The 17,527-nt window shown below is 39.8% G+C and overlaps 1 protein-coding gene across 1 annotated transcript in view; it reads right to left on the bottom strand.

Moving 5' to 3' along the window:
• SLC6A3 (solute carrier family 6 member 3) overlaps positions 1 to 17,527 on the bottom strand; it is a 154,624-nt gene that overhangs the window by 12,436 nt on the left and 124,661 nt on the right. Inside the window, exons 6-8 of the mRNA XM_044295484.1 lie at positions 16,007 to 16,110; positions 12,546 to 12,670; positions 8,109 to 8,221 (exon numbers count right to left, since the gene is read on the bottom strand). Coding sequence (XP_044151419.1) covers positions 8,109 to 8,221; positions 12,546 to 12,670; positions 16,007 to 16,110 — 342 coding nt within the window. The remainder of the gene's footprint in view (positions 1 to 8,108; positions 8,222 to 12,545; positions 12,671 to 16,006; positions 16,111 to 17,527) is intronic.

A 17,527-nucleotide genomic window follows, 5' to 3' on the forward strand; every position in this document is an offset into this window, starting at 1 on the left:
GTTGCTTAGGAGCAGGTAACGCCACTGCTGCTGTTGATACAGGTTCAAAAACTGTTAGACCATGCGCAAACTTACATGTTGGTTGCTCTACATGGGCATCATACATGTGGCAATTTTTCTAAATTCTGCCACCTGACCAACAAAACCATTGCATTGTGCAAGCTCTGTAGGCAACAAATAAGAAGTGGCCAGTCAAGCAAAAATGTAGGAACTACAGTTCCCCTATAGTATATGAGGTGGAATTAACTAATCACATGGAAAAATCAAACTGGCCAGCAATGAGAGCAAGATTGTCGTCCTTCTCCACATTATTATTCTAATAGCCAGGCCGCATCCACAAGCTGTACAGTGATGTTGTCATCAACAACATCATCAGCTACTGCTCACATAAGACAATTCCTCCTCCTTGCTCTCTGCTTCATAATCAGTCATCCATAATAGAATGTGTGTTCAGGTAACAGCAATACATGCCCAGTGATGTGCAGACTGAACTCTCAAGTTTCTTGTGGTGCAGTCACTGCTGTATCACTTAGTGGATTCCATGGCCTTTAGATAGCAGATTGAGGAAGGATGCCTATACAACCTTATGTCTAAAAAAAAAAAAAAAGCTGCCCCTTCCTGGTACTCTCACGTAACAGAACATAACATACCAGGCAATGCTCTTGACACAGCGTTCTGTAGCTTTCACCAAGCACAGGTCTGCCACTCCTGTGTCTGACCAGGAGTCTGCTCTCTGCCCCCACTGAGTCACTACTTTGCTGCTCTCTCTGCAAGCGATATTGCTACAAGCAGAAGAAGCTGCAGCAGCACCCAATACAGTTTGTTGAACATGATGGAACAGTATTTTCCAGTATCATGCCAACCTGATGTACAATACATCAGCAAACAGATACAAACCACCTAAATAACCACATTTGCTTGTACATGCACTAAGCCGTTTCTCTATTAACCACCTCCCGTCCGCCCATAGACTAAAAACGTCCGGGAGGTGGTTCTATATTTCTGAATGGATGTTCCTGAACGTCCATTCAGAAACTGCAGCTGCAGATCGGATTGCCCGCTGTCAGTGACAGCAGGGCAACCCTTAGGGAAGGCAGGGACAGTGCTTAGGTGCCCCTGCCTTCTAGATCGCAGTATACACAGCGTTCACTGAGCGCTGTGTATACAGATCAGGAAGCGCTGTGCACTTCCTGTTCCGCCCGGCGATCATGTGATCGCAGGGTCGGGAGAGTGCAGGAGCTGTGAGGTCTTTCAGAGACCTGTACAGCCTCTCTCGGGGGTGTATTTCTCCTGTAACTGGGGCTACTATGTCAGCCACAATTACAGGAAAAATCAACAGTAAAAATGAAAAGTGAAGTTAAATGTCCCCCAGAGGTCTAAGTATGACCTTTTGGGGGACAAAAAGTGTAAAAAATAAATAAATAAAAATAAAGTGTTAAAAAAATAAAATAAAAAAAATATGTTTCACATGTAAAAAACAAAATTCCCCAAGTAAGGAATAAAAAAAAGTTAAAAATAGATTTTTTTCAAATAAAATAGACATATTTGGTATTGCTGCATCTGTGACGGTCGGCTCTATAAATATATTGCATTATCGACCCAGTCCGATAAACACCATAAAAAAACTGTGTCAAAAAAAGCCATTTTTGTCACCTTACATCACAAAAAGTGCAACACTAAGTGATCAAAAAGGAGTATGTCCTACAAAACAGGTTAAATACCCTGTTCCCTAAAACAGTCACCTCATGGACACATTAAAACATAATTTTTTTGTTTCAAAAATGATATTATTGTGTAAAACTTAAATAAATAAGAAAAAGTATACATATTAGGTATCGCTATGTCGGTAACGATCTGCTCTAAAAAATGTCATTTTACCGAACCTCTCAGGTGAACGCTGTAAAAATAAATAAATAAAAACTGTCCTAAAACAAGCAATTTTTTGGTCACCTTGCCCCATAAAACTGGCACCTTTTCCCCTAGTTTCCAAAATGGGGTCACTTCTTGGGAGTTTCTACTGTAAGGGTGCTTCAAATGGGACATGGCATCTAAAAACCATGTGGCGCTCTTTTTCTTCTGCGCCCTGCAGTGTGCCCATACAGCAGTTTATGACCACATGTGGGGTGTTTCTGTAAGCCGCAGAATCTGGTAAATAAATATTGAGTTTTGTTTGGCTGTTAACCCACACCTAAAGGGTTAACAAGGTTTGTAAAATCGGTTTTAAGTAACTTGAGGGGTGTAGTTTCTACAATGGGGTCATTTATGGGGGTATCCACTATGTAGGCCCCACAAAGAAACTTCAGACTTGAACTGGTCCTTGAAAAGTGGGTTTTGGCAATTTTCTTAAAAACTTTAAGAATTGCTTCTAAACTTCTAAGCCTTCTAATGTCTTAAAAAAACTAAAATGACATTTCCAAAATGATGCCAACATAAAGTAGACATATTAATAAATATAAAGTAATAAATATTTTATGAGGTATCACTTTGTGTTTTAAAAGCAGAGAAATGGAAATTTTGATTGCTAATTTTTCAAAATTTTTGGTAAATTTGGGATTTTTTCATAAATAAAGGTGAAATATATTGACTCAAATTTATGACTAGCATGAAGTACAATGTGTCACGAGAAAACAATCTCTGAATGGCTTGAATAAGTAAAAGCGTTCCAAAGTTATTACCACATAAAGTAAGATGTGAGATGTGCTAAATTAGGCCTGGTCGGGAAGGGGGCAAATGGCCAAGAAGTGAAGTGGTTAAATACCCTGTTCCCTGACTCCATGGACATCTGGAACAGAAGATTAGAAGATTAGAACAGTGACCAGATCTGACCCAGTTTGCTATCGTGTACTGTCTTATCAAGCCTTCAGTGTCAGAAAGGGTGTTCAGCAAGGTAGGTTGTGTCATGATAGGGGCATGACTGGGGCATGGATCAATGAGGATTTTCACACACAACTGATGCTAATGAATAGATCTACCATTGCTGACAGTGACTATTCATTACTGGCCCAATGATGCTACTGCCGGTACTGCTGCTGCAGCTACTACTGCCCCTACTGTCACTTCCACTATGCCTACATAGCTGCACATCTCCTGCCCATTAGGTTCCATACTATACTGCTGCTATCATAGTTACTACTGCCATTACTACTACCTTTACACAGCTGTACATCTGCCTTGTCCATCAGGTTCCACACTGTACTGTTGCTGATCCTAAAAAGAGAGGATTTTTGGACAGCTTGTTCAGAACAAGACATTGCTTCTTTTGCTACTACTGTGTGTGTATCAACTGACCCCATTAACCCCTTCCTGCATATGGATGTAACTGTAAATCTAGACTGCTTTTGAGTTTATGCTATTGAGCATACCGTTATGTCTGAACGCTTACTGGATGCTGTGATACTATACAGTGTCACAGCCCTGGGGTCTCCATTGTCCGCGGCAGAGGAGACTCTGGAGCAGCTGACAAGTGACCCATCAGAGTGGCCCATTGTCAGCAATCGCTCTGATTCATTAGTACAGACTTACCAATCAGAGCGTACAAAAGCTAAAAATGCTATTTGCAGGCTCTGATCTCCACAGTTCATGACCATGGGATCAGAGACTGCAAAAAGGTACTGCTCTGAGCCCCCATTGTGCCCTAGTTGTGCTATCTGTTCCACCATTCCTTCATTGTGCCCCCTTCTACCATGCTGCCATGACATTAGAAATTCTTGATAGCAGCAGCTCAGGTACTGGGTAGCCACCATCAGCTGCAGGTGTCCTGGCCATAAAACCCCTTATATAGATGCCAAGGTCAAAATATCATACGTATGCCAAAGTGGTACCAATAAAAACTACAGCCGTTCCACAAAAAACATGCCCTCAGACAGCTATGTAGGAGGAAAAATAAAAATGTTATCGATGTTAGTATATGGCAAAGCAAAATATAACTTATTTTTAATTTTTTTAAAAAGATTTTATTATGCAAAAGTAGTAAAACATAAAAAAATTAGCTAAATTTGGTATGGCCATAATTGTATCTACCCACAGAATAAACTTATGCTATCATATGTACCACATGGAGAAACCAATAAAAAAAAAAAAAACACTGACAATTGCAATTTTTGCCCTCCTCACCTCCCAGAAATTGAATAAAAAGCAATGAAAAAAATTATATGATATGTACCCCAAAATGATGCAAATTGAAAATACAGTTTGTCCCGCTAAAAATAAGCCCAGTTCAGTGAACAAAAAGTAAAAAAGTTTGGCCCTTAAAAAAAGTTTTTGCCGCTGCTTCCCTTCTGAATGCTGTTGTGTCCCCAAACAGCAGTTTACGACCACATATAGGGTTCTCCTGTATTCAGGAAAAAATGCATTTATGGGGTGCATTTCTCCTGTTACCCTTTGTGAGAATGAAAATTTGGGGCTAAAGCAACATTTTATTGGAAAAAATTAAATGTTTCAATTTCGCAGCCAAGTGTTTCTAAATTCTATAAAAACACTTGTTGGGCCAAGGCACCCACTTCAACCCTTGATCAATTCTTTCAGGGGTGTAATTTCTCCTTCCCTTCTGAACCCTGCCATGTGCCTATAAAGATGGCTACAACCATATATGGGGTGTTTCTATAAACTGAAAATGAAGGTCATTCAATAATGAGGTTTGCTTGTTGTGTTACAGGAAAAATTTATTAAAATGGAAAAACTGGAAGAGAAAAATGACATTTTAAAATTTCACCTCCATTTTGCATTAATTCCTGTGGGATACCTCAAGAGTTAAAAAAAAAAAAAATGTAATCATTTGAGGGGTGTAATTTCTTAAATTAGGTCATTTATTGGTGGTTTCTATTATGTAAGCCGCACAAAGTGACTTAATAACTACATTGGTCTGTACAAAAGTCAGTTTTTTTATTTTAAAAATTGTTTTAGAAATTCTAAGCCTTCTAACGCTGCAGACATAATGTAGATATATAGGGAATGTTAAGCAATAATTCTTATATGTAGTATCACTATCTGTCTGAGCATAGAAATTCAAATTTAGAAAATTGCTAATATTTCCAAATTTTCTGTAAGTTTTAAATAAAGATATAACATATCGACCCAAATTTACCACTAACATGAAGTATGAAGCATCATGAGAAAACAATCTCAGAAAAAGAGTTCCAAAGGTATTACTACATAAAGTGATACACATCAGATTTGAAAAATGGGGCTTTTGGTCCAAACTGGCTTCTGCTTGAAGGGGTCGAGGGATGTTTGGACTGCCTGTTCAGAACAAGACATTACTTTTTCCAGTACTTCCATGTGTGTTTAAACACCAGCAGGCATCTGCCCTCACGAAGAGATACATTTTTTTTACTTTTTTTACATGTCCATAGCCACATGAAGTCTGTCACTTTGACAATACAAATGCCTTCTTTGTCCGATAAGCTGGGGAACAGTGGCGTACCACAGTCGCTGTTACTAGAACATTGGGGCACATTTATTAAGACCAGCGTTTTAGATGCCGATCTTATTAAAGCCCTAAGCTGGTTTTGGATCCAGCACCAGTTCTAAATGCAAAACAGATTCCTAGCTGCCTTACATTTAGACCTCTTTCTACACCTTAAACAGGCATAGAAAATGATGAATGAGATGGGCCAGTAGGCCCATCCCCTTCCCCTCCCATGCCACGCAAGTTGCGCCTGAAATATGCCTAATTTAGGAGTATTTCAGCTTAGTAAATGACCCCCATTGTTCCTACTAGAGACGGATCAGTTATATTTTGGGACTACTTTGCTGCATCTGACACAGGGTGTCTTGAATCTGCGCAGGGTACAATGAAATCTCAAGACTACCAAGGCATTCTGGAGTGAAATGTGCTGCCCAGTATCAGAAAGCTTGGTCTCAGTCACAGGTCACAGTTCCTCCAACACGAAAATGACCCAAAACACACAGCTAAAAACATCCAAGAATGGCTAAGAGCGAAGCATATTCTGAAGTGGTCTTCTATGAGCCCTGACCTAAATCCTATTGAACATCTGTGGAAAGATCTGAAACATGCAGTCTGGAGAAGACACCCTTCAAACCTGAGAAAGCTGGAACAGTTTGCTCACAAGAAGGGGGGCAAAATACCTGTGAACAGGAGAAGAAGTCTCATTGAGAGTTACAGAAATCGCCTGATTATAATGATTGCCTCAAAAGATTGCTAAAAAGAGGACCTTTCATGGTTTTATATTAATTGAGATAAATACCTTTACTGTTGCTGCCACCCCGCTTGATTTTTTAAAATATCCCTTGTACACCCTGCTGTGCCCCCCGTATTTTTCACGCTCAGTATGCTAATACTGAGCATTGGTACAGGGAGGAGGAGACGCCAGGGTTTCTCAATGGGTGTCTCCTTCTCCCTGGCTGCGCCACGATCCAATCACTGCGGAGAGCGTCACAGCCAGGGAGAAGGTGAGCTTTTTTTCTCCCTGGCTGTGACGCTCTTCGCTGTGATTGGACCGTGCTACAGCCAGGGAGAAGGAGATGCCCATTGAGAAACCCTAGCGTCTCTTCCTCCCTGTACCGATGCTCAGTATTAGCATACTGAGCGCGAAAAATACAGGGGGGCACAGCGGGGCGTATGAGCAGTATTTTGAAAAATCTGTCAGGGTGGCAGCATCAAAGGGGGGTACCCTGCAAGTAAAGGTATTTATCTCAATTAATATAAAACCATGAAAGGTCCTCTTTAAGGGTACCATCAGTTTTGTACAAGCCAGTTTCATTAGTTTGTTGTAAAAAATTATTCTGTTGAACCACAATTCAATAGCAATGTCTGATTTTCATTAATTGATTTTCAGTAAAGTTTTATTTATGATTACTTTTCTCAGTTCGTTTATATTTTTTTCCTTAACGGAATAGTAACAACAATTTTGTCCACATGTGTAGCTGAAATTGAGACTTTAAGTTAAGATAGTGGCAGGGATGTTTGATGCAAAGTTTAAAGGGTAGCTGAAGTTGCACTCGTCATGATCTCCTGATTCCAAATTTTTGGGCCCTATCTAGATTGGTGCCTGCATTGCAGAGAAATCTTAGATTTTGTGATATGCAAATTACCTATTTAGTGCAATGTGGGCATAACCACTGTACCTCTTTGCACTAAAAGCTCAGTTCCATATCGCTGTCTTCCCTACCCACTAGTTTTGCTTGACAGGACCAGGCAGTGGTGATGTACTTTGCCTAGCCCTGTGTTCTTAGGCGAGCAGTCTCGGCAGTCGGCATACTCGTAGTGCATTCCTGATGCTTGCCATGGCTGCACAGTACAGATTACTTCAGTCCTGGCAAACATCAGAGCTGTACTATGTATGCAATGACCGCCAAAGCAATGAGCCATGTGTGAGAATGCAGGGCCAGGCGAGATACATCACCACTACCTAGCCCTATCACAAACCACTGAATGAGCAGTAATAAGCAGTTGGCCTTTTGGTGCAATGAGGTGCAACAGTGATAACCTCATAGCAACAAACAGCTTATTTTCATATCACAAAATGTAAGATTTCTCTGCAACGCAGGAACCAATCTGGATGAGGAGAAAAACATACCAATCAGGAGACCATGACACATTTAACATTTCACTTGGATTATTGAGGTATGTGGTAACAGATTCCTTTTAACATAGGCAGACTGGTCATGACCCTACAGGAAAACTGTGGTGGGCAGATGCTCCTTGACCCCTCCTCATGGCCACAGACAGGGTACGTAACTATCTGATGCTGTAAGCATTAATTAATGAAAGAAGCATCAGGTACTTGTGCACCTGGCTGATGGCTACAGGTCCCTCTCCTGAATTTAACTGTATCACCATCCTCAGGCAGTATTTTGTACTACACTGTGGTATTTGGTTCTGCAGGGGCGGTAGTTTGTGTTGCACTACAGTACTGCTGGCCCTGTCTACTTGTTTTGCCCCTCCTTCTGTCAATTTGGACCCGCCTACAACATGGGCCACTTTTAGTTTTTTTTTCCAGGGCCACTTTTAAGTTCCCAGTCCGCCCATGCCCTTTAGTAATAATAGAAATAAAAAAATATGTGCTATAATACAAGTTGGAAACATATTAAAAAGAAGACCCATTATATACATGATCTTTTGAATCAGATTTGAGATATTTACTTACAGCGCTGTCAATTCCAAGTGTAAGAAGCATTATAAAAAATATAACTGCCCAAACGGAGGAAAGTGGAAGAGTAGCTATAGCTTCAGGGTAGATTATAAATATCAATCCAGGCCCTAAAAGACAACAAAATGTATTAATCAAAATCAATCACATTCACAGGGACAGTCCCAGCAAGTTTTGAGAAGCAGTTCTGGGCTAAAAATGGGTGGGGGTTATGTAAACGGAGGCCATCGTTTGGAGTCCCCCAGGGGGAGTTCCGAGTGGCAGATCTTACATGCCCAAAATTTAGCAACTACAATGTTGGTGTATATATATTAACGTATACTGTAAATCTGACTAGGACTACAAAAGTGGCAATAAATCTTAGATTACAGTGAAATCATGTTTTTTCTTTGTAGGGAAAACCTTCTGGAGTTGCATCAGCATTTTGATTTTATCAGAATATAGACCCCCAGTGGGGAACCCTATCAACGTCTATATAATGTGCCAGAAGGTGAAACTAGGCGGATTTTTTTTATTTAAAGGGGTCATTTACATTATAAAAACACATTTTAATACTCAATACAATAATTCAGAGTTTATGATGAGCAAAGTAAGGCATGTTAAGAAAGAGTATCTTTCGGTCTAGAGCACCTTTCTGCATTATAGAGACAGGATGTGGACACCTTGTTGGTAAAAAAATAAAAAATACATTTACACTAATTAATTTACTTTGTGGAGAAAATCATTTCTCCAATTGGTGCTATTTATCTATATTTTTTGTTTTTTGTTCTACAGCCTGCTGTGCTTCCTATGCACAGCAGGCTGCTCTCAGTGAGTTTACAGAGAATCTGTCATCTGGCGGATTTTCTGTAACTCCTCCTGTGTGCACACTGCAGCGCGCACTGTCTCCCTCTACCCCCCCCCCCCCCCCAGTCAGGAGCGCTGTATCAGAAGCTGCCAGGTCTGGCACACTTGAAGCCCCACCCCTCTCCTGAGAAGCCCGCCCCTCATGGACATCTCTCTCACCAGGACCAGCTCCAGACTACATTGTGGTTAGAGGACCTGTGGTGATGTCACAGTCATGTGATCAGCCATGTGTTTGGGAGGAGTTAGGGGAACACAGGCTCCGTGTAGGACTGTGCTGGTGGAGAATGCAGAGGTACTTTATGTATGGAAGGTGTGTATAAAGCAGGGCTATGTCAGTGAAACCAGTCTATTGTACAGTTTTCTGTGTGTAATGTGCACACAGTAGTTCTATCTGTGTAATGGACATGTAGCAGAGCAGTGTGCGCAATTTGTATATTGTAAACTATCTGTGTAATGGGCATGTAGTAGAGCTGTGTAAAAAATATGTATATAGTAGTGTTAGGTGGGCGCTGTGTATGGCAATGTCAGGTAGGCTCTGTGTATGCCAGCATTAGGTGGGCGCTATGTACAGCGCTATGTACAGCAGCAATTTTGTTTAGTAACAAATCCTTATGGAATGAAACCATAATGGCAGTGAGAATATAGCCTAACAAAGTTTCAACATATCAGCTTAGAAGATCAATACTTGACTTTATAGTAATGATCTGGAGAATATAAAAATAGGAGCCTGTAAAAAAGGAACCATAGCCTAAAATCTATTGGCACAATTATTGAATTGTAAGCGCGTTCCATTCAGGTGTATGCTAAATCAATTGTATCTATTGACTATTCTTACAGAGAATTGTGTTTTTGTATGGAGCTTTTTGCCATTGTTGCATATAAAGTTGTTCTTGTGGACTGTCCACATCATGTACAGAGCATGGTTGGTTTCAAATGAGTCTATTACGGTCTTGTGCAGTAGCCTTATATTTAGTGCCAAAGAGGATTGAATCTAGTCGTGTTAGGTTAGCCTTTTCCAAACACTTTCCAATTTCATTTAACATTAAAGGCAAATTTACACTGCCCAAATAAGCAGGCAATTATTGGGAAGGGATAGCTCTTTCCTGATAATTGTATGCTAGTCAGTGGAGGGAAAGAGCTTTTCTTACATACATAAATCTCCTCCAGTGTATGCTGGCAAATGATGGCTATTACCATCACTTGTCCTCATACATGTTCATTGTTTGTGGCAGCAGATGACTGTTCAAATAGGACAATCATGCCACCAAGAAACAATACTTTATTATGTGCAGCATGAAAAATCATTTCACTAGATGAACAAACATTTTACTTGTTCATTGGGTGATCGGCAGCACATTTACACACGCAGATTATCAGGAATGAGTGTTAGTAGTAACTTTTGTTCAAAATAATTGACCCAACAATTATGCAGTGTAAATTCACCTTACAAATGCAGCTTATGTACACAGCAATAGTACTCTTGTGATTCACTCTAAGTAAGCAAGATATTTTGATTTTTACATTACCTGAAATTTCTATGTCTCTTTACGACTACTTGGGGTAAGTTGAATATTCACAGTGTACATACATCTAACATATAGTAAGTCAGATCCAGAAATTGTAAAATATTTCCATGGAAAATTCTTAGGACTACTTTTATGAAACTTCCATCAGCTATCTTCTGACAGATGGGTTCATCAATCACATGTCCTTAAGCATCACCATAAGGGACGTGCTGCTTGGGGACATATCACTGCTGAGTCAAGTCATTGAATACAGCGGCACAAGTGACCCATCCATCTGGAAGTTAACAGGACGGGGACCAGAAGACTGCTGTGATACCACAAAATTCATACTTCTCCTTGGCTAAAAATACTCTTCTGGAAAAAATGTACTGCAACCTCTGCTGTCAGCTGTAACATACAGCTGACAGTCTGCTTCAAACTGCAGACATAACCCCTTCTATGCCATGGTCCTTAGGGACCGCTGCATGGAACGGACTAACTATCGGGCCACTGCTCTCCCACCCCCGCCATGTAGGATGGCCGTACTCACCTCCATACAAGCAGTCATCCCCCTCCCCTTCAGGATGGTGGGTGCTGCCACAAGACCCCCCGCCCCCCCTCCCTTCAGGATGGAACAAGCCCTTCTCGCCCCCCCCCCCCCGAAGTCAAGGTTTGCAGAGCAGCAGCGGGGCAGAGTGTTAGGCCTCATGCACACGTAGAGGGGCACTGTACAATGCTTACTTTCCCCTGCAGTTGGACTGCAGAGAAATTAAGCATTTACTGCCGGGTTCCACAGATTACAGCAGATGTCTGTGACTTCTAGCCGGGTTAAATGTCATGATCAGCTTACTGTTGAAGTACCCTTCTAAGGGTCCTCTTACACGGGCCTATGCCAGACTATTAATGTGCGCCAGTCGACTATATACAAGTTAATTTATGCTTATTCAAAATGAATGGAGAATAAGTAATCATTATTATAGTCGTCTGCCCACCTCTATTCACTTTGCACATTGTCAGTGGCACATCCTCTGTTTACAGAGGATTTATTTGTGCAGCTAACAAATGAGGATTTTAGGTGTGATCACCTGCCACATGAGCTTTTTTCTCATTTGTCAAATGATTGCAGCACACTTACACAGGCCACTTATCGGAAATAAGAATTTGTACATACATTCTTTCCTGATAATTGGTCCAATCCTCGTCCACGGTAAAAGTGCCTTAACAAGTAGTGGACATAGTTGGTCATAGTTATAGTTACTGAATACAACCAGGATACAACAGGAAGCAGCTGGATTCCTATACTATTGGATCCTGCTTATTTTCATTTTAATTGTTATGGCATGTTATGTTATGCTTTGGTCGTATGTCCCAGCAGAGAAGGTATGGTTGGCAGGAACAAGATTAACCACCTTGTTCCTCCCCTTTTGGTAGGAGTGGGCTGGTCCTACTTCCTGCCAGGAGGGGGAGTTCCTGAGTAGACAACAAAATGGAGAGAAAACACATGCTAGAGCTCCTAGTCTTAGGAACCGTATCCAGTTCTTCTGTGAGACTATCACTCCAGTGGGATGGTCAGAATCAAGAACACTGCCTCCTGGAAGCTTCAGTGTGACTAGACAGCAAAGTAATCACAGCTGTACATACACTTCTACAGATGAGGGACTACAACTCAGACACCCATCACCTAGCTAACAACCAGGCCATTCTAACCCGAAGCCTGAATCTCACAGTGGACACTTATATCCACAAGTGTCTGCTAGTGCCATTTAATTGCCACACAACCAGCCACCATACTTTCTCATCTGGTGCCAAAAACATCACTTTGTACTTAATACTGCTGGACATACCACAAGTAATATTTTGCACTAAATAAAGAGAGACAGTTATCCTTTTACGTCTAGGAGTACACTCTGACACAACATCTCATCAGGGACACTACCAGTCCCATCTTCTGCATCAACTACTCAGGGGCTTGCTACAAATGTTTTTTTGCAGCATGCTATAAAAAAACAGATGCCTCAACAGAATGGCAAGAACGATGTGTTAACCTCACTTTACATATTTTAAGATGTATTAACATTCTTACCATCTTTTGCAACATCACTAATTGGTACATTATGTTTCTGCGACATATATCCAAGAAAAGAGAAGATGACAAAACCAGAGAAAAAGCTTGTCAAAGAATTGACTGAGGTGGTGATGATTGCATCTCTGTAAGAGACAAATGGTGGATACTTTTCAACCAACAACTAAAAAGCAGAAAGTCTCTAACACACGGAGCTTCCAGCAGTCCACAAAATGCTTGGGAGAAATGGTTTGTAGTGTTGACTTTTCTATCTTGCTTTTAGGATAAGATTAAGCTAAGACATACAGTATGTAAAACTTTAAAACTATGATGATACAAAGGGAGTAGCTTTTATTTTAATTACTATACATAAGCCAAACATTTTGTGATCTAAATGCTGATATTAAGGATGGCTATAGTGAACTGGAATCAAATAATCTAATGTGTATGCATTAAAATCATCTCAATGGTAGATGACAGAGAATTGGACACCATGTTAAAATTCTGATCCTTAGTATCCTTGGGAGAAAGTACTACCAGAGATGTGGGGCAACAGCTTATTACCTTCTCCTTATTAAAATAAACATGAATGCTCTGCTAATCCAATTACAAATTAGGCAAGTCAGGAAGGAAAGATGACAGCCGAATGGCTATTCTGCTGATGACAATCTAATGTTTAGGGCTGACTTTAGGACTCACACTGCAGTCATGGATTCAGGTTTCATGGGATCCATGAGGGATATGCATTGGATCCATTTTGCTATGAATTCTGAAGGCTCCCATTGACTTATAATTGTACAATGTAGAATAATGCAAAGTACAAAACTATTCTGCAATTTTGTTTAGTAACAAATCCTTATGGAATGAAACCATAATGGCAGTGAGAATATAGCCTAACAAAGTTTCAACATATCAGCTTAGAAGATCAATACTTGACTTTATAGTAATGATCTGGAGAATATAAAAATAGGAGCCTGTAAAAAAGGAACCATAACCTAAAATCTATTGGCACAATTATTGAATTGTAAGCGCGTTCCATTCAGGTGTATGCTAAATCAATTGTATCTATTGACTATTCTTACAGAGAATTGTGTTTTTGTATGGAGCTTTTTGCCATTGTTGCATATAAAGTTGTTCTTGTGGACTGTCCACATCATGTACAGAGCATGGTTGGTTTCAAATGAGTCTATTACGGTCTTGTGCAGTAGCCTTATATTTAGTGCCAAAGAGGATTGAATCTAGTCGTGTTAGGTTAGCCTTTTCCAAACACTTTCCAATTTCATTTAATATTAAAGGCAAATTTACACTGCCCAAATAAGCAGGCAATTATTGGGAAGGGATAGCTCTTTCCTGATAATTGTATGCTAGTCAGTGGAGGGAAAGAGCTTTTCTTACATACATAAATCTCCTCCAGTGTATGCTGGCAAATGATGGCTATTACCATCACTTGTCCTCATACATGTTCATTGTTTGTGGCAGCAGATGACTGTTCAAATAGGACAATCATGCCACCAAGAAACAATACTTTATTATGTGCAGCATGAAAAATCATTTCACTAGATGAACAAACATTTTACTTGTTCATTGGGTGATCGGCAGCACATTTACACACGCAGATTATCAGGAATGAGTGTTAGTAGTAACTTTTGTTCAAAATAATTGACCCAACAATTATGCAGTGTAAATTCACCTTACAAATGCAGCTTATGTACACAGCAATAGTACTCTTGTGATTCACTCTAAGTAAGCAAGATATTTTGATTTTTACATTACCTGAAATTTCTATGTCTCTTTACGACTACTTGGGGTAAGTTGAATATTCACAGTGTACATACATCTAACATATAGTAAGTCAGATCCAGAAATTGTAAAATATTTCCATGGAAAATTCTTAGGACTACTTTTATGAAACTTCCATCAGCTATCTTCTGACAGATGGGTTCATCAATCACATGTCCTTAAGCATCACCATAAGGGACGTGCTGCTTGGGGACATATCACTGCTGAGTCAAGTCATTGAATACAGCGGCACAAGTGACCCATCCATCTGGAAGTTAACAGGACGGGGACCAGAAGACTGCTGATGGAAGCCAAGAAGCTAGAATTGAGTGATGGGGAGCAGGTGAGTAAGACTTTTGTAGCAGGTGCAACACACTGATGCCACTAGTTAAAACAGTCTCAAAGTTGGACAGCTCCTTTAAAGTTTGTATGTTTAGCTGAAAATACTTCATTATGGAAATTGTGTTTTTTTAAACTAACAACACCATATATTACAACATATACAATTACAAGAAAAGAAAATGAACCCTTGGGAATTACCTATATTTGTGCATTTATTACTAATAAAATGTGGTCTGGTTATTATCTAAAGCTTCTTCTATTACACTGGCAGATCACACAGGCGATTGTCAGGATGGAAGCATTTCTTCCCAACAATCGCCTGTTCACTAGCAGAGGAAACCACTGCTACTATATGCAGCATTCTCCTCCTCTGTATAGGCAGGAGCGATTATTATGCCATCACTTGTCCCCATACGGAATCACTCTTTGCCGGCAGCAGATCGTGATTAGACAGCACAATCTGACACCGGCAAATGATTTTTAAACCTGTTGAAAGATTGCACTTACCCGATGAACAATCATTTGCTTATTTATTGAGTAATTGGCAGCAGTATTACACTGCCAGATCATCACTAATGAGCGTTCTTAAGAATGCTTGTTAGTGATGATCTGCAAGATGCCATACGTGCACCATAATTTGCCACTTTAAGCTTTTCTGCAGCTTCTGTAGTACTGAGAAATGCTGTTGGTCTTAGGAGGGGCGAGGCTTTGCATTGCCCATCAGATTTCTTATAACTATCGCCAGAAAATTGGGAGATGTTATAACTGAAGACTACGCCAGTCTGGTGTAGACTTTAGTATCTGGAATACAGCAGGCCTTTATTAAGAAGCATCTGTATTTTAATAAATTTGGGGTATCTCACGCCGGTGCAGGGAGATCAAGACTGGAGTATGGATCCGCCAGTCTTGATAAGTAGATCACACAAGTAAATCAGCTAGTAGAATCAACTAAAGAATGGTTTAAAGAGAAGATTTGTTTTAAAATGGCCAAGTCAGAGTTCTAAACTGAAAGACATTTGCAGGGTGGAATGGTTCAATGTCCTCCTCGATGTTGTGCAAATCTTAGATTGAGTGGAGATGATTGCGGCTAAACTACAGGTTATTAAATTCAAGGGATTACTTATTTTGTCTCCTTGCGCTTTGAATGTTTACTAAATCTGATTAATATAAGACATGAAGATACAACTCTTTGTGTGTTATTAGTTTTGTTAGATTGCGTTTGTATGTAATTGTGACTTAGATAATAATCAGACCACATTATATTAGTCATAAATGCAGAAATATAGGAGATGGCAAAAGATTAATTTACTATTTATTGCAAGAGTATTGATGGAAAAGCTAGACATGTGTTTATTGCTTACCTATAGCAATTGTTTGTAAACTTGTTGTAACTGGAAAAAGCGATTAGCACACCAAACCCAACACCGAGTGAGAAGCAGATCTGAGTGGCAGCATCAATCCAAACCTTAAACAATCCCCCCAACCAACCAGACAAAGAATGGTAAAAGGAGGAGGGAGAGAGGGAGAGCTGTTATTAGAGATAATTGCAGGAAGCTCATTCAGCATAAAGATGAAAGATACTTTTGAATGCAAGGTAATTTCACCAATTACTGAGTCCAATTCCAATTTCTCAGATTATTGCTTTGAGTTGTCAAGTCGTGAGCTCACAGAGAGGGAAATTATGCCCCTCTGGTGCTCTTTCTTATGGAAAATAAAATATTGGTTTAAATTAGTTGCAAGTGAAAAGAATGGGCTCCGTAGCATTGTTTTGTTTTCTATTGTTTTATTTTTCTAATAAATTAATTTGTCAACTATCTTTGAAGGCGCATTTAATATAATATAATCATTGCCTTGTTAATTCATAGCATACACTGAGCAGATCTTTGGAAAACAAATCTACAGTTTAAGCAGACTTGTCATTAAACAATTGTACCAGGCAATACTGCAGATTAGCTATCTGCTGTTTTAGTACTTTTTGAAAAATATTTAGAAGCAGAGGAAGACATAGAATAATTGGAAATAAAAATGAAAATATTTAAGCAGGATATACACTTTAGCTAGTGTTGGCTGAATGCTTGCTTGGTCAAAAGCCGTCAAAAGCCGTTTCTCCTAAATCCCTCATCAGATGGACCAATCCTGCCTGTATATTTGAACAGTAAGAGATTAATATACTGCTGCCAGACACTCCTCATGTTCTTGATCTCCTGAGAAACAATCTGAAAAGTCTTTTCTTTTTTGCTGTCCGCATAGGCCAATGGTCAAATCATTAGGATCCACCAACAGATGTCTAATAATACATATGGCCAGTTTATAGTGTACAGGTCCTTTAAAAAAAAATTGCATATTGTGATAAAGTTCATTATTTTCTGTAATGTACTGATAAACATTAGACTTTCATATATTTTAGATTCATTACACGCAACTGAAGTAGTTCAAGCCTTTTATTGTTTTAATATTGATGAAAACCCAAAATCTAAAAAAAATAGCATATTTCATCTGACCAATAAAAGAAAAGTGTTTTTAATACAAAAAAAGTCAACCTTCAAATAATTATGTTCAGTTATGCACTCAATACTTGGTCGGGAATCCTTTTGCAGAAATGACTGCTTCAATGCGGCGTGGCATGGAGGCAATCAGCCTGTGGCACTGCTGAGGTGTTATGGAGGCCCAGGATGCTTCGATAGCAGCCTTAAGCTCATCCAGAGTGTTGGGTCTTGCGTCTCTCAACTTTCTCTTCCCAATATCCCACAGATACTCTATGGGGTTCAGGTCAGGAGAGTTGGCAGGCCAATTGAGCACAGTAATACCATGGTCAGTAAACCATTTACCAGTGGTTTTGGCACTGTGAGCAGGTGCCAGGTCGTGCTGAAAAATGAAATCTT

The sequence above is a fragment of the Bufo gargarizans genome, chromosome 5, assembly GCF_014858855.1.
Source record: "Bufo gargarizans isolate SCDJY-AF-19 chromosome 5, ASM1485885v1, whole genome shotgun sequence".
NCBI classification, from domain to species: domain Eukaryota; kingdom Metazoa; phylum Chordata; class Amphibia; order Anura; family Bufonidae; genus Bufo; species Bufo gargarizans.